This window comes from Mastigoproctus giganteus, chromosome 8, assembly GCF_048544385.1.
Source record: "Mastigoproctus giganteus isolate SK-2022 chromosome 8, ASM4854438v1, whole genome shotgun sequence".
In the NCBI taxonomy this organism is placed as follows: domain Eukaryota; kingdom Metazoa; phylum Arthropoda; class Arachnida; order Uropygi; family Thelyphonidae; genus Mastigoproctus; species Mastigoproctus giganteus.
Genome location: NC_143582.1, coordinates 51,672,922 through 51,696,445, shown reverse-complemented (window position 1 = coordinate 51,696,445; position 23,524 = coordinate 51,672,922). Strand labels below are relative to the sequence as shown.

The window sequence follows — 23,524 nt, the reverse complement described above, 5'->3', positions numbered from 1 at the left end:
TGTCAGCATTTGTCAATTTAGCCGGTAACTGGAATTCATCAGTTACTTGGTGACATTTTGTATAGCATGATTTTTTTGTGCTATTCTGTAGTGCTAAAAGTAAACTATATTTACTGTCTTCTAGTATCATTGTATAATTAAGGATTTCCTTCTTATACTCTAAGAATTTTTGCCAGATACCTTTTTTTTTTTTTTTTTTTTTAGTTCTGTGATTCTAACCCTAGAAAATTGTTGGTAAATTATCTCTTACAGCTGTATATAGCAGATATAAGTACATTGCAATTTGCTGTTTTTCTCATTATTTGTCATAAATATAAAACATCACTCTTCTTTGAACTTTGTCAGAGCGGCTGAGTTAATGACTCGAACAGGACCTGTTGTAACCTTAGAAATAGCTAAACAGGGAGCCATATATCATGGTTTAGCAGCTCTTTTGAGCAAACCTTCTCCTGTCATGCAACGGGGTGAGTAAATTGTTATTTATTTTTTAAAACATTTAATAAATTTATTCTTATTGTAAAGTTTTAGAAAGGAAATGTGAGGGAATTAAACTATTTAAAACCCATGTCACGGCATTGCAAATTGAAATTGTGTAGATGAATAACATATCATTGTTAATAACTTTTATTGAAAGTGGTGGCCAAAAACATTTATTCTTATATAGTGTTGAGCAAACTAAGTTTGTTATTTGATGCACTAATCTCATATCATGCAATACCAAAGCACAATGAGTTGCCTTCATATTGCTGTTTTATATAATGTTTGCCACTGTCCAGACCTGAAATTTTTTACTCTGTTTGAAGTTTAATTTGAAATACCTACTCACTAGTAGGTACTGTCATTAGTAGGTAGGCAAGAAGGCCTTAGCCACCCAGTTTGCTTACACTACATAATAAAAATGGCATTCCCCCACCCACCCACCCACCCACTAACAATGATGTTTTTAGCACTCAAAGAACCAGCTTTTGCCAATCATTTAACTTCTTTATTATAAAATAATTGTATTATACGGTTGTTGAAAGTTGCAGAAAATGTTTATTTTTAAGTAAGTGGTATACTTTAAAAAGCAATTGTCATTTGGCAACACTTATAGCAATATTATATGATAAAGATCTGATATGATATGTGCTTTCAATTTCAACCCCTTTCACATTACTTAAGTTTCAATTATATATATTTATTTATTCATTTATTTATTTTAGAATGTATTAAAGGAGGACCACAAGATCCGTGTCTCATATTTTATTTCAAACTCATATTCATCCATACTGCTCTTTATATCATATTAAAGTTTTCCCTTCTACTTTATATTCCTTTCTAAAGGAATATACATATAAATTTGAATTATACACTCAGTGATCACTGAATTATGACCACCCGATCCTTAATAGGCTATGCCGCATAGCTCTCTATAAAAACCCGAATAGCTTTGTATGGTAAAGCAGTGGTAATTTGCATCTGGTTGTGCAGTTCAAGGTGATAAAGTAGTAATTGCACATACTAAAGATAACTAAAGAAAGAAAGCACAAGTGGTATGAGTTTCAAAAGGGCACGATTATGGGAGCTCGTGTGTCTGGTGCTTTCATATTGGAAACAGTACGTCAGTTCCTCACACCCCATTGTGGTTGATATACAAAGAATAGTGTTGAACAGGCCAAACCACCTCCTGCAGACAGAACTGTAAAGGATTACACAAGGTGAATATTCATGGTGAATGAAGAGTACAGCATGTGATACGGTCTCAACATCAGCAGGTCACTGTTTGACAGTTGACATCACGATACAATATGGCAAATGACAATGCACCACACACTCAGACATATGGGGTTCCACAGCAGACAACCCCAGAAATGCCTTCTCCTCACTGCTGATCATTGTTGATTGTGAATGTTGTGGTGTCAATGACCCACTGGTTGGATAATGGAGGTTGGAAACAGGTATGTTGGTTGGATGAGTCTAAATACCCGGTGCAACACACTAACGAACACCATGTCTGGCAACAACAAGAGTCCATGAACCTATCATGCATGGTGCCCACTATCCAGGCAGGTAGCAGTGGTTGTTTAATATGTTGGTCTAGTGTATGGACCAACATTTCACTACTGCGGTTTACCGGCAGCTCTTAGGAGACAATGTGCACCCTGCCATGTTGCATTTTTTTCTTGGACAGAAATGGGATCTTCCAAGACGATAATGTGCTGTGTCATCAGGCCCACACTGTGCACAAGTGGTACGAGGAACACAGTGAAGATCTCATTCATCTTGATTGGCCTCCAAATTTGCATGGCCTCAATCCATTTGACCACCAGTGGGATGTTTTGGAATGGGAAGTGGTGTCTATGGCCATGCAACCATCTATTCCGACACTGTGAAAAAACTTGCAGGCAGCATGGCTGCAGATTCCTACGGATGTCTTCAGACATTTAGTGGATTCAGTGCCTAGGCAAATAGTGACTGTAATCTGTGTGAACAGTGGCCCAACACCGTATTAGCTAGGTGGACATAATTCACTGAGTGTATTTGTATGTACAGGTAACCCTAATATAACACGGTAGTTTGGTTCCTACAAAATCTTGTGTAATGCAAAACTGTGTTATATGGCACTAAGAACCAGTACAAAAAGGGGGGGCTATGTTCCAAAAGCATAACAAAAATATGCCATTTTTTTTTTTTTTTTTATATATAACTATTGGAAACATAATTTTTATAGTAGTAGTTTTTAATTCACTGTTATAAGACCAAAAATCAGACACATGCCTTCTTATGGGTAATTTCAATTTGCCCATTATTGATTGGAAGAAGTGTGATTAACTTGGCACAAAATATTTAAATCACCTAGAAGATGGTTATTTACATAAGCATGGTAGGGAAAGTACTATGGGTAAGAATATTCTAGACTTGGACACTACCCATGATCCAGGTAACACCATGAGTAATCTACTTGGGAAGTAATCAAATAGGTCTAAGTTGGATGATGAAAAAAGAGGTGGCTGTTATTAAAGGTAAAAGCATTAGTTTGATTGAGAAAAGGGGACTACTAAGATGATACATGGGGGCCTCTTTTAACTGTGCAGGTGATAACAGTAGTCACAAAAGGTGAATGCACATATACCATAAAAAAAGTATATCACAATGAGGATGAATATATCCCAAAGAGGCTGAGATGAATGAATTTGGAGTTCACTAGTTGTGTGTGAATTGCACAGGACTCTGAAAGGTACTGCTGCCTTCTACATATGTAAGTTGAACTTTAATAATGCCACAGAAATGTGTTAGCCTGATGAAGGCTGATTATGAGATATCACTGGCTAAGAGAGCAAAAAATATGGAAAAGAAGTTTTTGTTTATGTTAACAAAGAAGAAAAGAACGAATTGGATTGGACCATTATGTACTGGACATGGATGCAGAAAGTGGTAGATAATCTTGCAGATGTTGCCAATGAATTGAACAGGTACTTTGCATTGATCTTGACAGAGGAAAGATTCTTAAGAAAGAGAAGAAACTGCAAAATGCATGCAAATTAGTGATATTGAAATTACAGAAGATTGTTTATTAGAAAAATTTTCCAACCTAAAGTCAAGTTAAGGTTTCTGTGGTTGATAGCATATACCCAGAAATTTTGAGAGATACAGTGAGACAATGTATTTGGACCATTAAATTTAATTAATCAGGGAATCATTGGTCTCAGGGAAGACCAGTGGTTAAAGGAAAGGTTCCTTTGGATTGGAAAAGTGTCAACATTAGTATTAGTAGTGGAAAATGATGCAAGTAGTCAAGTTTATATAGCATCAAACAAAAAAAAATTCACACATTACTTATCCATCCCCCTCTAACAATTTGTCTAGTTCTTCCTTAAAATTATTCAAACTACCCACTTCCATGATATAAGAAGATGGAAGCTTGTTCCAGCAATTAGTTACCTGCCAGCTGAAGGCAAACTTCCACACATCTATCCTACAATCATCATTCCTTAGTTTGAATTTATGCCCTCTCATATTAAGAGTCTCAACATGAGGAAGAATTCCATTAGCATTCAGCCAACTCAATCCATTCAAAGCCATTAAACACCTCAATCAAATCTCTTGCAGGTGCCTACTCTCTAGATGCTGCAGTTTGCAGAACTGAAACCTTTCCTAGTAAACACACCCTTTCGTTCCTCTCAAGAATGTCATTGTCAAAATCTCATAAGCCATCCTGGCAGTCTTTTTGACTGCTCCCCGGAGTGTAGTACCTTACATTATTATTATTATCATTTTTATTAGCCATATGGTGCAAGGAAGCCTGAGGGTTATTCTGCACCGACCAAAAAAAAAAAAATTCCAAGTTACCCTGAGAGAAAAGAATGATGATATCCAACTCAGGATCCTGGGTGTGTCAAGCCCATACTCACCAGATGTTGAGCCCCTGGGGTTTATCAGTGGTAGATCTTGTTTTAGAAGTATGCACTGATTACTGTCATTAACCACCCTGCCAAGTTTTGTATCAGCTACAAACTTAGATATTAAGACTGATATATCTTCATCAATATCATTAATAAATATAGAAAAGAAAAAAATGACCCTGCACTGAATCTTGCTGGACTCTGCTAATAATATTTGTCCATGACCATCAAAAGCAACTGTCTTCTCCTGCTCAACCATTCCTTTATCTATAGCACCAACTTTCCCTTAGTGCCACACTGCTCCAATTTGTATAACAGTTTTATGTGCAACAATATTAAAAGCCTTAGTGAAACCCGAGTTATTTTTTTTTTGCATCTAGTTCCATTGTTACTTCATCATAGTGTCCAATGAGATCGGTCTGACAAGATCAATGCTTAACAGAGCCATGATGCAACTGCAGTATGACTGCGTTCCTGTCTAGATGGTTCTCCATTATTTCTGTAACCAGTAACTCTATTCTACCCGGAACAGAATTTAAGATAACAGCTCTGTAATTACTCACTTCACCCATTTATCCCCCACTCCATTTTTGTGTCTTTGCATATAGCAATCTATAAGAGATCTCTCCTGAATCCAAGGATTTTCTCATAATTATGGCTAAAGGTTTGCTTAATATAATTGGATAGCTCTCATCCACCTCAGGTAACCTTTTTCATTTTAGTGTCTTTTCTTTTCCACTTTCCTCTCACTTATCACAAAATCATTTAATTCTCTGTTAGATTCTGGCATCATCATCAATAATAAGTTCCTTTGTTTAAACATGGATGCAAAATACATATTCAGTTTTTCATCAACCTGAGCGGATTATCAATTGTTCATAATTTGCCCATTATTGATTGGAAGAAGTGTGATTATCTTGTGGACCAACTTTATTCATTCCTTTCCTTTCCTTATAGTGATTACATGAGCCAAAAAGTTTTTGCATTCTTTACCAGACTTATTTTATTCTTTCTTAGCTTGCCTAACCTTCTTTATAACTTGATTGCAGACTAGTTTATATCTACCATAGGCTTTTGTATCACCTGATAATATATATATGCATTTTGTTCTCTGCCATGAGTCTAATCAGTTCATCAGACATCCATGTCTAAGCCTTGAATGGTATCTCTTAGTTGGCATAAAAGCCTAGTAACCTCTATAGTTAACTTCCCGTAAATGCTTTCTATCTAGAATTTGCTGTTGGTAATATCAACAGTTGTTCCCACTGAGTAGAATTTGTAGACCAACAAAGAGCGAATTGAGTAACTACAGATTAATTAGTGTTACTTCATTTTGAGTAAATCATTTAGTGATGATTAAAAATGTAATACATATGCAGCTACACAAAAATAGTATTCTAAAGGAAACACTATGGTTTTGTGAAGGGAAAAACTTGCTTAACTAATCAGGCTAGCTATTATTGAGGAGTCTCTCATGAGTTGAATGTGTGAAATAAATTTGACGCTATTTATTTGATAGCAAAGCATGTAGTTCCGTACAGCATGAGAGGTTGTTGTATAAAGTGGAACATGTTGAAATGCAAATGCCAAGTTTTGCACTTGGGAATTGTCCTATTGTCCTATCCTTGGGAATTGCAGTGACCTCAAAGCGATCAGGTGAGTCAGCAAGTGCTAGTAATGCAAAGAATGTGAAAATCCACCAGAAAAGCTTGTCATTAGAAACTAAATTGAAGATTCTAAAAAGACTGGATTCTGGAGAATGCCAAACTAACTTGTGCCAACCTTTTGATTTAACAGAGTCCACAATAATAAAGAATAAGGAGAAAATCTTGGAATGTGGCAAGGTAGAAACTCCTTTAAATGTAGTGAAATGAAATCAATCAAGACCTTCAATCTTGATTGATTGGAAACATTGCTAAATTTGCAAACAGAGAATAAAAAGCAGTGTATTATAGAATTCCTTTAAATTCTATGATAATTCAAGAGAAAGCAATTGGTTTCTATGAAAATTTTAAGAAAAATATGACAAAGGTTCAATGTGAACCATTTAGTGCTGGTAAAGACTGGTTTTGATACTCTCCATAAGCATTGTAACCTGCATAAAGTTACTACCTAGGAGAACCAACCAGTGCTGACATAATGTAAATACAGTATATGAGTGCCATAATGGTAAATTTCTTGCATATTCTCGAAACGTATATTTATGTGCTAGTTATGCCAACTGATTAAAATTACATTATTTCCCCACTTAGTCCTCTGATTTTATAGTTCCAATTGAGAGTGCTAAGTGGGGGATGCCTGTATTTAATGTTATTAAACTGACTGTGCATACATTGATGCTCATTGGCTAGACTTCTAATAACCAGCTTTTACCTTATCTCTAAGCAATGTGTTTTTATCATATCTATAGCTATTCACAAGATATAAACATTTTACATAGAGTGCAATGGGAGAGAAATGGAGGGATAGGTGAATAAACTGATTATCAGTTAATCTGGTTGCTCTCTTTTGATTCTTTTCAAGAATCAAGGATTTTTAGGAGATGAGATTTTTTTTTTTTTAGACTTCCCTTGAGGTTGGAACAGTACAGTATTTCATAATAAGGCAGATTTGCAATGTGTACAGAATTAATAGCTGTTCAAAAGAAAATTAGCATCTTTTAGCAGAAGCAAAGCATAGCTTTTTTTGGATACAAAGGAAACTGTTTGTGATATATTATATTGCTAAGAAGAATTTAGAGCTAAGATTAATTATGTACAACAGGAAATGGATTGTTGAAAGAATTGCACCTTGATTTAGTCTAGCAACATTAAGGTTCTATAGAGAATGATCTACCATTATATACAATGAGCTGCCATCTCAACAAATTTAAATATTTTCTCTTTCCATGTTACTTTTTTAAAATTTGAAGTCAGCCACATAGGAAACCATATAATTGACAAAAGCTAAATTTATCCATAAATTAAAGATGCTATATATCAAATTCCCAACCACTTCCTCCCATGAACTGATGCTTTATCACTGCAGCAATGTTTGCACGTGGCAATGAAGCTGAGAACTGTGCCATTGGGAACATATGATCATATCAGGGTTACCTATGATGGACAGATCAAAGCTAAGACAACAGAATAAATCTATCTGAAATGTACCAGCTTGGCAGATTATGGTCCATTCTCTCAACATGGCTCTACAACAAAATAAACGGCCCTCATTTTCTGGAGGCCTGCAGTGGGAAGATCAGCTCAGTGGCAGAGGGTGGTAAGAATCACTGGGCTTGATCAGGCTACCTTTGGACTTTAGACATTGGAATGCTTAACATTTAGTCTATAAGTATAGACTCATGCCTACAAGAACTATCACAAGAGATGAAAAACATGAATTGGTTCAGCATTGGTTTATGTGAGATTCGAGGAAAAGGTGAAGATTTGGTCAAACTAGAATATGGACATTGTTTGTTCCTTTTCAGTACAGCCAGTGGACAATGTGGTGGAATTGGGTTCCTGATCAACAAAAGACTAACAGATTCAACCATAAAAGTAAAGTATTCCAAGAGAATTGCTTGCTGTGCTATTAATCTAAATATTCGCTATTCTTTTCAAATTATTCAAGCTTATGTTTCTACTAGTAGCCATAGTGTTGATAAAGTTCGTCTTTTATGAAGATGCATTGCACCTTTACAAGCAGGATGACTACCGCTATAAAATTATAATGGGAGAATTCAGTGCAAGAATTGGGAAGATCCAAAAGGGGGAAAGATTAGCCCATATGGAACCGGAAAAAGATGATAGAGGCAGTCTAATTTTAATTTGCAGAGGGATAAAATTCGTTCGTCATGAACCCATTTTTCAAGAAAAAGGCCCAATGAAAATGGATGTGGAAGTATTCTCTTGGAAATACTAATGAAATTGACTTCATACTAACAAACAATAAAATTATATTCACTGACTGCTCAGTCTTGAATCATTTTAATGTTGGGAGTGAAAAATCAAATTTGATTGCAGGAAAGAACAAAAGAAGTGGTCAAGTCAACTAAAATGAAGATGTTAGCCACCAACCAACTATTGAAAAATCATCAAAACTTTGAACTAGAACTGCCCAGTCATTTACATGTGTTGCAACACTTTCCTTACACAGATATTTCAACTGATAATGACAAAGTCATTGAGACTATTGTAGACAATGCCTACAGCCCTTGCATCTACTGTAAAACAAGAAAAACCAAACAGAATATCAAAATAAACAATTGCAATGATGAAAAAGATGAGAAATGAAGTGGTAACATAAGAAACAGTATATGTAGAATATAGAATATGTAGAAATGTGCAAGACCATAAGAAAGTGGATAAAAGAAGAAATGTGCAAGTTCGGTGTTGATATTGTCAGAAGAACAGTTGAAGAAAATTAAGACTGTAAAGAAAGCAAAATGAAAAAATGGTTGTGCACAAGAGCCAAATGTTTTCTTTAATGCTTAAGGCTGGTGCAACAACAAAACCCAACAACAAATACTAAAATGAGTGGAAGAATTTTATTTAAATCATTATAAGGATAAAGAACAACAACTGGAATCAATACCAGATGCAGAAGCTGTACCAGAAATTTTGGTGGAAGAAATAGAAGGTTCTATAAAATCAGTGAAAAATGGCAAAATAGCATGATCCTACTGCACAAGAAAGGTCACAAGGCAGATTTAAAATAAAAACTACCAATCCATTGCCAGTTGTCTACAAGGTTTTCACAAAGATACTTTCAGGAAGAACAGGCACAGTAGTTGATGCAGTACAACCCAAACAGCAAGCAGATCTCAGAAGTAGCTTTACAAGGGATAACTTCCAAACAGCGCAGCAAGTAATAGGGCAGCACAATGAATACAACCTTCCATTATGTATAGCCTTCATTGACTATGAAAAAGCATTCGACTCAGTTACAAAACAAGCAATATAATCAATGCCCTAATGAACCAAAGTGTAGACAGAGTGTACATCAGCATTCTCCAATCAATGTATGAAAAGGAATCTGCATCAACATGGGTCAACAATAATAAAGTTCATATCAACATAGAAAAAGGCATCTGACAAGGAAACAATCTCCCCAGAACTATTTTCTGCCTGTTTAGAAGAAATTTTTTTGAGCTAAATTGGGATATTAAAGGACTAAAGATAATGGAGATTACCTAAATCACTTGCAATTTGCAGATATTGCAGTTCTTTGCCAGTGATCTGGAAGAATTGCAGCAAAATATTGAAGAACTGCAGCGTGAAATCAAGAAGTTCGATGTAAAGATGAATATTAAGAAAACACAGGTTATATGTTCAACAAATTTACCAGACCAAAGAAAATCATAGCTAATGGACAAGAACCTTACACAGTTATTTCAACTGAAGAAGTGGAAAGGTATGTTTACCTTGGGCAAGAAATTTCAGCAGATGGAAATTGAATGGCATGTAAAATTGGGATAGCAGTCATTTGGAAAACTTCAAGACAAACTTGCCACTCTGTCTCAAATAAAGTTTTTGATCAATGTATTCTCCCTGTCCTAACATATGGTTATGAAACATGGACATTGCATGCCGAAGCTTTACAGAGATTGAGGGTCGTATGGAGCGCCGAATTTTAAACATGACCAAAAGAGACCAAAAAACCACGTGCATGGATTCGCCAACAACCAAGGCATGTGACATCGTTAAAGTGCTCAAAGTGGAAATGGGCAGGTCACATAACAAGAACTGACGATAGATGGACCAAATGAATTTTGGAATGGATGCCACTTGACTCTAAATGCCCAAGAGAAAGACCAAAGATGAGGTGGATTGACAAAATTGTGAAATTTGCTGGTGTACAATGGCAACAGAAAGCACAAGACCCATTTGTTAGGAACATGTTGAAGGAGGCCTTCATCCTGCAGTAGATTGACAATGGCTGAAGAAGAAGAAGAAGATGATGATATATCAAATTAGTAAAAGTTTAGGATTTATTCTATTTCACCTCTTGTTTTCTACTCTGTTCTGTTTATTTTTGTTATTATCCCTTAGGAAACTAATTTCTGCATTCGGCCAAAGCAGCATAGCATTACGAATTGTGCAGGAATTAGCAATTGGATAGTAGATTCACCTCTTAGGTGATACATTTAGAGTTAAAAATGAAATTTAATAATTTTATGTCAAATCATGGATAACAGTAATTTCTTGAGTTTCTTAAGTAAGTCCAAACCAGCTGTTGTCAGCAGAAAGAACAAACCTTCTCTGGACAGAAAAATAGAATGCAGAGCAAGGCCCTCATCATAACACTATATCCTTTTCTCTCTCTCTCTCTCTCTCTCTCTCTCTCTCTCTCTCTCTCTCTCTCTCTCTCTCTCTCTCACACACACACACACACACACACACAGAGTTTTCATTCTGAATGAAATAAAGGCTGGCAGATTGAAAGTGGAACTGCTTTTATAATGAAAACTGTAGTTTTTATCTTTGTTTTTTCTTTATAGAAATGTTTTACTCTGAGATAAATATTTAAAAATTTTGTTTGTGCTATTTATTTATCTACTCTTGCCAACAAGGTTTCTCTGGCGAAGGAGTAAAAAATCAAAATGTTTTTACTGTGTGAAAGGTATTAAATGATTAATACTCGAATTAAAAATTTAAACACTTGATAAAAATTAAACACTCCACATTATTTATAGAATTTGAAATGATTTATTAAGTTCCCAAAGTAGAATTGAGACAAGACTTAAGTCTGTTTCCTACCAAAAGGCAGGCCCAATAAACCAAATAATATTGCATTTTTTGTCAACTTTTTGGATTTGGGTGTCTGTTATTTCCTCCAAGTTTTTTTTGTCTTTGTCTTGATAACAGGTACCTAAATTTAGATCCCAAACATCTGTAAAAATGCAATATGACATACATACAACTTTGTGCATGTGTGTCAATATTGTATGTAGTTAAAACAAACTAAAGTTTGCATAAGGGGCATTACTGTATACATCTTAGATTGTGAAATCTTTCATGAGTGCCTGCCTCTGTATTTCAGTGAAACTGATATTCAGGTCCCACTTGTGTTCAGGTGGACCAAATTTCTGTGGTGTGGTCATTCTGTAGAAACAAAATCCATTCTGCTTGCACCTGCATGATTCCAGGACTATTAGTAACCCATCCATATGCAATACCCAAAACACTTCACTTAGTATCCTGGAAGTTACACCCAGGTTTGAACCAGTATAGGCAGGGATTGAGGTGTAGTGTTTACATCACATAGAGGAATGGCATCTTTTTATGTCACCAGGTAATACTAGGTGATAGACTCATCTGTGCAGTGCTTTGTATGTTGGAGACTTGTAATTGATGAAATGCATGTTTATTGTGTAGTGCAAAGCTCCAACAACCCCAATCGTGCACTACAAGTGATGTCTTTTGAGGTGAGGTTATGATAGACATCATGGCGAGATCCAATATTCCTTACGTTTCGAGGGTTTAAAGGATTTTCTGCTAAATGGTCCACTGGACTTGAACCTCTTGGTAATTCTCTAGGAGGCATCCAGATCAGCTAAGGTATAATCTTGCTGCCTCTACTCTGCCACTTAGTAACTGAAGGGAATAGGGTAGTGTGTGTATGTATGATACATTGCGAGGCCATATTATGCAGTTGGCTAGATGCATTCTTAGTGTATGTATACCATATCTAAAAATTTCATTAATTCATACATGTTTCTCCCTCTACTTTTACTTCCGAATCTATCATGAATAGTTTAAAGTAGAAAATAACTTCTCTGTGAAAAGACCTAAACCTCCCAAAAGCTTTCTCATTCATTTACAAGTGTACATGGTCTCATTTCCAGTGAGGTTCATTTTCTTCTTTAATCTGCCAAGCCCTACTTAAATTTTCTTTACTATACAAACTGAAGCAGGTACTGCCTCACCAATTATATATAATTATAAAATCATACCTCACAGAAAGATATTACCAAGTGAAACTGAAAGAAGAACAAACCAAGTTATACCCAATATTCTCTGGAGTGCCACAGGGAAGTGTCTTGGGACCAGTATTGTATACCCTGTACACCGTTGACCTCCCAGTTAACGATAACACCCTAGTAGCAACATTTGCTGATGACACAGCAGAACTTTTAACTAATGAAAATCCAATAATTGCAACACAAAGGTTGCAAGAACAGCTTAATCTGACACAAGCTTGGCAAAAAAATGGTGCATGAAAACCAATGAGACAGAATCTGTTCATGTTACATTCACAATGAGACAGGAAACATGCCCACCAGTGAAATTAAATGGCCACTCCATACCACAAGCAGATGATGCTAAGTACCTTGGCATCCATCTAGACACGCTTAAATTGGGGAAAGCACATTTGGACAAAGAGTCAACAACTTGGGCTAAAGGCTAGCAAGCTGTATTGGCTAATTGGAAGAGATTCCAAGTTATCATTGGCAAACAAGCTACTTATATACAAAGTCATACTGAAACCTGTGTGGACCTATGGCGTTCAGCTTTGGGACACCACCAGCACCTCAAACGTAGAAATACTACGTTTTCAGGTGGTAGATGACTTTCATCAACCGGTGAAATACCACCACTTTGCTTATTGGAGGCTTGAAGTGGTGAAGCCCATGTTTAGTCTCTAGAGCAGTTTCCAGCATCCCCCCCCCCTCCCCATACTTCTCCTTCAACCCATGCACAGTACTAAGTACTGTAGGTTTTGATACCTTTGGGGTTCTCATAAAAAAATATCAAAGATGCTGAGAACCATTACCAACTCACCCTGGTATGTCACCAATAAAATGATACCAACAATAAAAGAAGAAATATGCAATTATAGTGAGAAATACCAACGACGACTAGAACGCATCCAAATTACCTGACAATGAACCTGTTGGATAACAGCGAAGTTCCCAGAAGATTAAAATGCCAGCATCCACTGCACTTAGTGTAGTGCAGTGCAGTACTCAATGTTTTAATTATACTAATTTATTCGGTGTGAATGTTGTCGCCAGTGATTAAGTAAACTCAGTAGAAGTGTCGTCACTGGACTTTTTCGTTCAAGACAATCCTACTGACATTTGTCATACATCAAATTTACTTAATGTTTGTTATCTCGAACAGATTATAAATGAGCATTATAGTCGAAAAAGAAAAAAATCTTAATTATCTGTTGCTTCAACCACTACTCATCCCATTTTTCTTTATTATTTGCTGATGATTCCTTTCGCTTAAAAGGTGGTACTTGTGTATGCCCACTCTATTTTTTTTTAGAGACTTCCTAATTTGGAATCTCCTCTTTTTTGATCCCTTCTGGCTTAAAATCTCTGCATTCTATTCTGTCAAATTCATCTTTTGCCGCTGTCATTCTTTCAACTCCACTAATTACTTGGAGCTCTTTGAAACATGACTTCTCCGGTGTAACTTCCCCGAGTGAGGTAATTTTCCTTAGTGATTTTAAGGTTCACAACTACTGATGGCTTTGCTATTTTTAGTTACATAGACTCAGCTGGTCGAGATACTGGATCTTTTGTAATTGCCTCTCTCATGTTCATTTACCTACGAGAATACTAGACAATCCAAATGGCACACCCAATGCTCTTGATCTTTTTATAAGCAGCTCTTCAAGATATGTGGTCAATGTTGGTAGTCCTCTAGGTGCTTCAGATCAGAACTTAGTAGTGGTATCTTTTCCAATTGAGCTTCTCTGCGGAATCATTCTTGCAGGGATGAAATCCTTTATTTTGCATTCTACCCTAAAACCTAGTCCTTTATCTAAACCTTGATTTCCCCCCCCCCCCCCAACAAATGTGTTAATGCTCTTCATTATAAGAATGTATCATTTCACAGTTGGCTTGTATATTTTCTGCATACACTTAAAGCTTGCAACAATTTTAAAACAGTTATTAATCAATGCAAACTCTATTTTAAATAGGCTAAGTGTAGAGAACTTGCTTCTTCTCAAAATGTTAGTTAAGCATATGGTCTCTTGCCAAAAGTTATTGGCCACAACCCGTATGTCTATATTTTTACCACTATTACAATCTGTTTCTCTTACATTCCCGGCTAAAGATAAAACTGATTTACTGTATCCTACTTTTCTGCTAATCTTGGTGATCATGGTAAATCACGTCCTACCGTATCTAGTACACACCACTCAATGCTTCCCATGTCTTCAAAAGAAATCTGGCCCCAGGTGCCAAGTGAATTTGAGGTCAAGCGTTCATATTGTGACTTAAATAGCGATCTTTCTCAGAGATAAAAGTTCCTCTTAAGTTATATTGTTTTCATCAGCAGTTTATTTATAAATCAGTTCTACACTTGAAGGTCTCAAGTAAGAACGAGAAAGGAAATTCACCTTTCTTTTTTTGTTTTATATATATGTATTACATTCTTTACTAACGAACTAACCCTTCTAACTGCTTGGCCTCCTTGCGGCACTGCTCCTGCCTCCCCGTGGCAGGGCTGGAAACCTTGGCAGAAAAGTCCTCTTTCCAAGGGCTAAAAGGAGCAAACATGGCAAATACAGACCATGCTGACATGGAAAATGTCAACCCAAAGAGACAGAAGACTGATAGAATGGAGTAACCCTGCTCATCTTTCTTAATCTTCCACTCTCTTAGTAATCAGCCTATGAGTAAATTGTCTCCCTTTGTTATACAGAAACAGCTAGAGGATATTACAGGATCTCCCAAGATTGTAAAGAGACTGCAATTAGGAGACCTACTTATAGACACCAGTTCCTACTAATAAATCTATTTCTGATTGGGTTAGAAATGTCCTTTCTGAGCTACAACCAAGTGTATGCAAACAACAATCCAACACCTCAGACAAAGCAAATAATATTCCTCTAACAATACCAGAGACATCTCCCCCCCCCCTCCAGTGATTGCTACCACTGCCCTTATTACAAACTCAAATGCTGTGAGAAATATTCAAGACACAACCATGGACACAGATGGCACATCTATACAGTAAGATCCTGCTTTAGAAATTCATGCTGAAGAAGAAGAAGAAGAAATGGACACTGGTTGGCCAGTTTTCCCAAAAAAAGACAAACCAAAATTGGAACGTTGCAAACCTGTCACCTTCAATAAGCAGTTCAAGAATCAGCTCCATAAACTAAACAAAAATGCCTTGTATTTTGCAATGGAACTGCAGAGGCTTTCGTTGCAACACAGACGGTATCCAAGATCTAATTAAGTTATTCTCCAGTTGCCCTTTATCTTCAGGAAATGTACCTAACCCTGCAAATTTCTCCTTCGATAAAGAACTATTGCCTTTATTGAAGACATCAAAATACAACTAATGCTGCCCATAATGGTGTGGCAATCCTAGTAAATTCAAAGATCCCAACTAAACACATACTGCTTCAAACAGAAATAGAAGCTGTTGCTGTTCGCATAACTCTCCATATTGCAATAACAGTTGTCTCAATTACCTACCGCCAAACCATATTTACTCTTTAAAATATCTTGATGACCTCTTCATACAGATACCTCCACCTTGTATATTAGGGGACTTGAATGGGCACCATTCCTTATGGGGCTCTACTAAATTATATAGACGGGGTCGACTAATTGAAAAATTTTTTAGAAGAACTAAGTCTCACCATACTCAATACTGGTGCACCCACACATGTACAGCTCCAAACTGGACACACCTCAGCAATAGATCTCTCAATTTGTTCTTCAGTACTGGTTCCGACCATAGAGTGGCACGTAATAAATGATCCCATGGGCACTGACAACTTCCCAATAGTATGCAACTTCTTTATAGCACAGACTCCTTCAATTCAACCCTGCAAAAAATGGAAATTTGTGCGAGCAAATTGGGCAAAATTTCAGTTATAAATTGCCCTTGATGAGGAAAAAATCCACCGCCAGCCAATTGATAATGTGACATTGTATCCCGTTGCATTTTCTAAATGTGGCCAAAGACACAATACTACTATCAAATCCCGCTGGCCGAAAGCGTTATAATTATTGGTGGAATGAGGATTGTACCAAAGCAAAGAAAGCCAAAAATAAAGCCTGGAATTTATTTTGGCAATGTGTGACCACAACCAAGCTCATTAATTTTAAGAAATAAAAGGCAAAAGCACGTTTCATACAAAGGCAAGCCAAGAGAGAATTCCACATTTTGCATCAAGCGTTAACAAGAACACGGACACCAAAATAATATGGAAAAAAATTAGACAGCTTTCTGTCTAATTTTTAGGTACAGTAGTAAATTTACTACTGTACCTTCTCCAATCCTCGCCAGCAATGGGCAAGACCTATCTAGTCCTTTAGATATTCCAAATGCTCTGGGCAACACATTTGCTGAAATCTCAGCGGCATCAGCTTCTGATGTCAACATTTGCTCAGATGGTGTCAGTGAAATTATTCTTGTAGGAATGGAATCCTTTATTCCACATTCCACCTTAAAATCTTATCCTTTATCTAAACCCTGGCTTTCCAGTAAATGTGCTTAGGCTGTTCAAGAGAACAATGCTGCATTTTGTAATTGGCTTGTTTCCAATTCTTCAGTTTCATTTTCTGCCTACACCAGAGCTCACAACAATTTTAAAGCAGTTATTAATCAGTCCAAACTAAATTTTGAACAAACTAAGAGGAGAAAAATTGCTTCTTGCCCTAATGGTAGCTGAGCATTCTGATCTCTTGCTAAAGCTATTTGCTGCAACTTTTGCTCATCTCTGCTCCCACCTCTGTCAAAACCAGATGGTTCTATTGTCACTTCAGCTATGGATAAAGCTGACCATCCCTGCTAGCATCCCATTTTTATTTCAACTCTTGCATTAATGATCTTGGTAAAACACCTCCCACCATTCCCAACACGCTCCATTCGATGCCTCCTGTGGTCTTCCGTCACAAGGATGTCAGAAGGATTTTGATGAACCTTGATGCTAAGAAAGCTCCAAGTCCTGATGGTATTTCTCCACTTGTTTTCAAAACCTGCACTCCTGAACTTACTCCTGTTCTTTGCCACCTTTTTTCACTTTATTCTTCCAAAGGTGTTTTTCCTTCTTCTTGAAAATTTGCTCATATTCAGTCAGTTCCTAGAAAGGATGACAAATCCCTCCCATCCAATTATCGTCCCATTGCAATTACATCTACTCTTTCTAAAGTAATGGAGAAATCAATTACCCACCTACTCTTAAACTATCTGGAAACCTTCCATCTGACCAAAAATAGCTAGTATGGATTCCGTCAGTGTCGATTCACTAGTGATATTCTGACTTATATTACCCATTTATGGACAAATTCAATGGAAGAGTTCAGTGAAACACAAGCAGTTGCCCTGGACTTCTCAAAGAATTTCGATCGTGTTTGGCATAAAGGTCTTCTAAACAAGCTTCCATCTTATGGTTTGCCAACTGTTTTTTGTAATTGGTTATCCAGTTTTCTCTCTGACCACTCACTGAGGGTGATGGTAGATGGCTCTCAGTTTTCCAACTTCTCCACTAATGCTGGTGTCCCCCAAGGTTCAGTTCTTTTCCTCTTGTATATCAATGAAATTCTCCCATTGACCGGAAATCCTATCCATAGTTTTGCTGATGATAGCACATTGCATTCCACTTTCCATTTTGTCCTGCTCAATCAGCTTCAACTTCTCGGAAATCTGCTACCAATTCCTTAAATGCCGATCTCCAGGTAATTCTCCAGTGGGGCAAAGACAACTTAGTTGATTTCAATCCTTCTAAAACTCAGTCCTGTCGTATATCTCACAAAAAGGATTCTTCTGCTCCTGTGCGTATCTTTGGTGACAATCCGATTTCTAGACAAGATGATATATCTCTTTTGGGGATTACCTTGACTTCTAATCTCTCTTGGGACAAGCACACTACAAATATTGCTTCCTCTGCATCTAAAAAACTTTGTTTTCTCTTTCACTCTCGGTGTTACTTTTCTTCCAAACAGCTGTTCACTCTGTACAAATCACAAATTCGCCCTACCACAGAATATTGTTCCCACATCTGGGGCATTGCCCCCAAAACCTCTCTGAGGCTTCTAGATTCCATTGGGAAGTGGCAGTTAGGTTAATTAATAACTCATCTCTAACAGAGTCCCTCCATGCTCAGTCTCATAGACATACTGTTTCTGATGCATGTCTTTTTTACAGATACTTCCATGGGCACTGTTCTCCTGAATTAGCTTCTGTAATTCCCGCTTTCCCTTTCAGAACAGTCCAAACATTCTACCACCAGCCAACATCCATTTACTATCCAACTTCAAACTCACAGAACCAACTTTTCATCTTTCTTGTTTATTCATTGAACTGCTGTTTTCTGGAACAACCTTCTCCCATACATATTTCCTGAAAATTAAAGTCTACAGAAATTCAAGTCTAATGTCAACAAATATCTTCTTTCGTCTCCTCACCAGTTCTACAAATTGCAGTGGCTGGAGACTAGGCACCTGTGAGGTGATCTGATTGAGGTGTATAAGGCCTTGAATGGGTTGGGCAAGCTGAATTCTGATGGGATTCTTCCAGTTGTTCAGATTACGAACCTAAGGGGGCATAAATTCAAATTGAGGAAAGACAGCTGTAGAACAGATGTGGGGAATTTGCTTTTAGCCAGCAGGTGGTTAATTGCTGGAACAAACTTCCCATCCATCATTGTGGAAGTTCATAGGTTAAATAAATTTAAGGAGGAACTGGACAATCATTTAGAGGAATGGTTGTGTTAATTTTTTTTTTTTTTTTGGCTGATGCTACATAAGCTCATATGCTTGCTTTCTTGCATCATATGATTACTACTACTACCTCCAACCCATGCACGGTACTAAGTACTACAGGTTCTAATACCTCTCGTGTTTGGGATTTTCATAAAAAAACTCCATCATTCTATAGAGTAAAAACACTACAGAACAGCAATCTATTAACTTTTGAACTCACCTCCTTCTGCCACATAACAAACCACTGCAATATTCTGAACTCTTGCATGCCATTGAAACAGCCCATAATGGTGCTGTGCTGGACCAGATGGGATCTATTATGTCATGCTACAACATCTTTATGACAAAGCTTTGTGCTGCCTCCTGGTTTTTTACAACCATATTTTTCTAGAAAATGTTTATCCACCTTCTTGGCATCGTCTTACTGTTTTGCTGTTCCTTAAGCCTGGAAAAGATCCAACCAATCCCCATAGCTAGACCAATATCCCTATCAAGCTGCCTCAGCAAAATTCTAGAAAAAATTGTCCACTGTAGACTCGTCTGGATCGTTGAGTCTGAACAGTTAATGAGCCATAGTCAATATGGCTTTCATCAAAACAGGTCATGCTTGGATCTTATGGTTAAGGCTGAATTTGCCATTTGTAATGCCGTTGTTAATCATGAACACCTAGTAGTGGTTTCAATAGATATCGAATAGGCTTTTGACAACACCTGGCGGCATGGTATACTGAGAGATCTTTACTCTCTTGGTCTGTGGGGCAACCTTCCTATAGAATTTTCTACATACTAGATTGTTCCAAGTTTGATACCAACATGCCCTTTCTGCAGCTTTCATTCAGGAAGAAGGTTCCACAGGGATCAGTACTGAGTGCTACTCTTCTTGCTCTTAGAATAGGTTCTATCACTAAACTTCCAAATACTCTAGAGACTTACCTTTATGCAGATGACCTTTCCATCTCCTGTCATTCCCAAAACATGAGATCTGTTGAACGACAGCTGCAGATATCACTAAATAAAATACAGCAATGGGTCAACATTCACAGCAGAAAACAATTGCTATCCATTTTTGTAGACAGCGCAAGTTTCATCCGGATCCTGAACTTCAAATCTCTAATATCTCCATCCCAGTCACTAATAACATCAGATTTCAAGGATTAGTTATGGACAATAAGCTAAATTTCTTAGAGCATATTAAAAAAGTACATACTGCCTGTCTAAAAAAGATAAATATACCTAGAGCACTGGCGTCTCCATAGCCAGGTGGGCAGGAGCAGCAGTGCGTAGCACACGCTTCTTGATTAGACTGGGGTTCAAGCCCGTGACCACCAAATACGGAGGATGCGGAAAGGTCAGGGAAACCACCGCATATCCCCGGAGCAATATGGCCTTAGTTGCTAATGCTCCTAAAAACCAAATAACAAACAAATAAACTTAGAGCACTATCTGCCCTGACATGGAGTGTAGATCGTACCTCCCTACTTTGATTTAACAGGGCATTAATCAGACCCAGTCTTGATTACGGAGCTCCCATCTATGATTCTGCCAGAATGAGTGCATTACGCTGGCTTGATCCATTTCAACACAGTGCATTGAGGATTGCACTTGGTGCATCAGAACATCACCAGCCCATAGCCTTTACATTGATGCCCATGAGCCCCCACTATCTCTATGTAGGAAATCACTATTGCTAAATTATGCTGTCAAGATACAAAGTTGTGCCTCCCATCCCATTCAGTCATGCCATTTCAGTCCACCATTAGAAAACCTCTACAGAAATAAGCCTAACAGCAAAACTAGCTAGTCTTCGCCTTCTTGAACTGATGCAGGTTTGGAATGCTTCCATCCATTCCGTACAACAGGTAGCAGCTTGTACTCAACCACCACCATGGGCTCCTCCTCTTATGCTGACCTGACACATCTGTCAATGGGGAAAGAATATTTTGCAATCTTCAAACGTCAGACAACTTCATGCTGTTCACAATCAAAGATATGTTGATTTTTATCCAATATACACAGATGGCTCTAAATCTAATTCAATGGTTGGAGCAGCCACAGTGTTTCCAAATACCACTATTTCAGCATCCCTTCCATCTGAAGTCAGTATCTTCTCAGCCTAACTATATGCAATTAAATTAGTGATAGAAAATCTCTGTTCTGACTGTCCTTTAAAATCTATTATTTACACTGATTCCCTCAACTCAATCTTAGCATTATATTTCACCCTGTTCTTGGTGAAATTAGAAACTTGTTACTACAGATTGAAAAACGCACCTACTAGTCACCTTCTGTTGGATTCCAGCACATTCTTCTATTTTGGCCAACAAAGCTGCAGAAAATCCAACCACCTTAGATTTAAGGATGCTGGAACTGGTTGCTGATGCTGGAACAGATCCCTGTTCCAGCATCAAACTATGCACAAATCATTCATGTTGCATGCCTGGCACTCTCAAATAGTGCCAGCATGCAACATTTAAACTGAAATAATAAATCCTATTTAAACTGAAATAATAAATCCTTTCAGTTTAAATAGGATCTGAAAATTTGGCGCTCCAGTGTCCATACATCAAGACGAGGAGTAGTGGTCCTTTCAAGGGCAAGAATAAGTCATACTCATCTGACCCACCTTTATTTACTCACAGGAGACGATCCACCACAGTGTCCACATTGTTATATAAATATGACTGTTAAGCACATTCTCATTTGACTGCCCCTACCATAGATAAGGCCTCAGGTGCCAAGGGATTCTTGCATGTTTATAAAACGTTTTTCCTCCCAGCAACAGAGTTTTCCTTGTTTTTTTCTCATAGTATTAAAATTTTCTGTTAAGTAGCTCTACTTACTTAAAAGCACTAAGAAGAGAGAGCCCAGAAGAAGGCAAGTACCTTTTTCTTTAATTTAGCTAGTCTTACTAACTTACTAACTCTGCGCTTGGCCACCAAGGATAAATTTTAGCCATCATGGATAAAATCATTATCCAAACTCAGAGCCTTTGAGCTCAAGAGCAGAAGCTTCTAACACTGACCATGACTCAAGTCAACCTAAAAGATTGCGAAGAGAAGCAGAATGTTATGACGATTTTCCAAACTTCCTGGTGATTCATGCCTTATCCGCCCAACCTGTGGGTAAGTTATCACCATTCTTAATTCAGAAAATCCTGGAGTCTATTGCTGGATCACCAGAAATGGTTAAAAGGACTGCAATCTGGAGACCTGATAGAAACAGCCACCTCAAAACATTCTGAGCAGCTGTTAAAAACAACAACATTTGGTGGGTTGACAGTATCAATTACTCCCCAAAAAACACTAAATTCATCAAAAGGTATCATCAGCGAGTGGGACCTAATTACAGTCTCCGAAGAAGAACTACTCCAAGAACTCAGCAGTCAGAAAGTAATAAACATAAAACGGATCATGACGAAAAAAGATGGAAATCTCACTCCAACTAGATCCATCATTCTGACATTTAGCACTCCAGACTTACCATCCTCTATTAAAGCTGGTTATTTAAACTGTCGGATTCGACCTTACATCCCGAATCCTGTTTTTTGCTTTAAATGTCAGAAATATGGTCATTGCCAGCAGGCTTGTCGGGGGGAAGCCATATGTCCTATCTGCAGCTCTAAAGATCACAGCCAAGTGGAGATTGCTCAGTCAAAACTCCTGTTTGTCCAAACTGCAAAGGAAGCCATCCAACCTTTTCCAAAACTTGTGAGCTATGGATAACAGGAAAGAAAATTAAAAAATACAAAATTGAAAATAGTCATGTTTACTGAAAGCACATAGAGCACATAGACAAGTTATGTCGACCATGCCTGGTGGTCGTTATTATGCAGCTCGCACTCGAAATTAAACGGATGTATCAGTTCCGCCTAACACCTCTCTAGCAAATTGGCTTAAATCTACACTTTCAACCTCTAAAAAAGAGTCCTCCAAAAAAAAAAAAAAAACTGGCGAAGCCACAAATACTCCAATCAGCATTCCTAGTCATACCCCATTGGTCCCAGTTGAAAAAGAATAATTAAAATCTGAATCAGTCTCTAAAAAAATGGAATCTCCCACTAACAGTATGGATGTAGATGAGCTGCTAGATAATGAGGAGCCCATTCTAGAACTTCATGCAGATGACACCATGAGATATTGGATGCCCCTCATTCTCAAAAAAGGACCGGAAAAAATGTACCACATACAAAAAACAGTCAGATGAATCATCTTCAAGGAAACCTAAATAATGCATAACATCATACTTCAAGCCTGTGACCACAAAATACGGAAGATGTGGAAAGGTCAGGGAATGACCAACTCATATCCCCCGAGCAATATGGCCTTAGTTGCTAATGCTCCTAAAAACCAAATAACAAACATGACATAACATCATACAATGGAGTTGCAGAGGACTAAGCAGTCATTCTGATGACTTAAGAGATTTAATAGCTCAATTCAATCCCATAGGTGTATGCTTACAGGAAACATTCTTGTCACCC

The 23,524-nt window shown here is 37.4% G+C and overlaps 1 protein-coding gene across 2 annotated transcripts in view; it reads left to right on the top strand.

Annotated features, from left to right (window-relative positions):
* Positions 1 to 23,524, top strand: part of cno (adherens junction formation factor afadin) — a 525,824-nt gene that overhangs the window by 289,862 nt on the left and 212,438 nt on the right. For both annotated transcript variants that reach the window (XM_090380034.1, XM_090380033.1), the window contains exon 21: positions 346 to 464. In XM_090380034.1, coding sequence (XP_090236160.1) covers positions 346 to 464 — 119 coding nt within the window. The remainder of the gene's footprint in view (positions 1 to 345; positions 465 to 23,524) is intronic.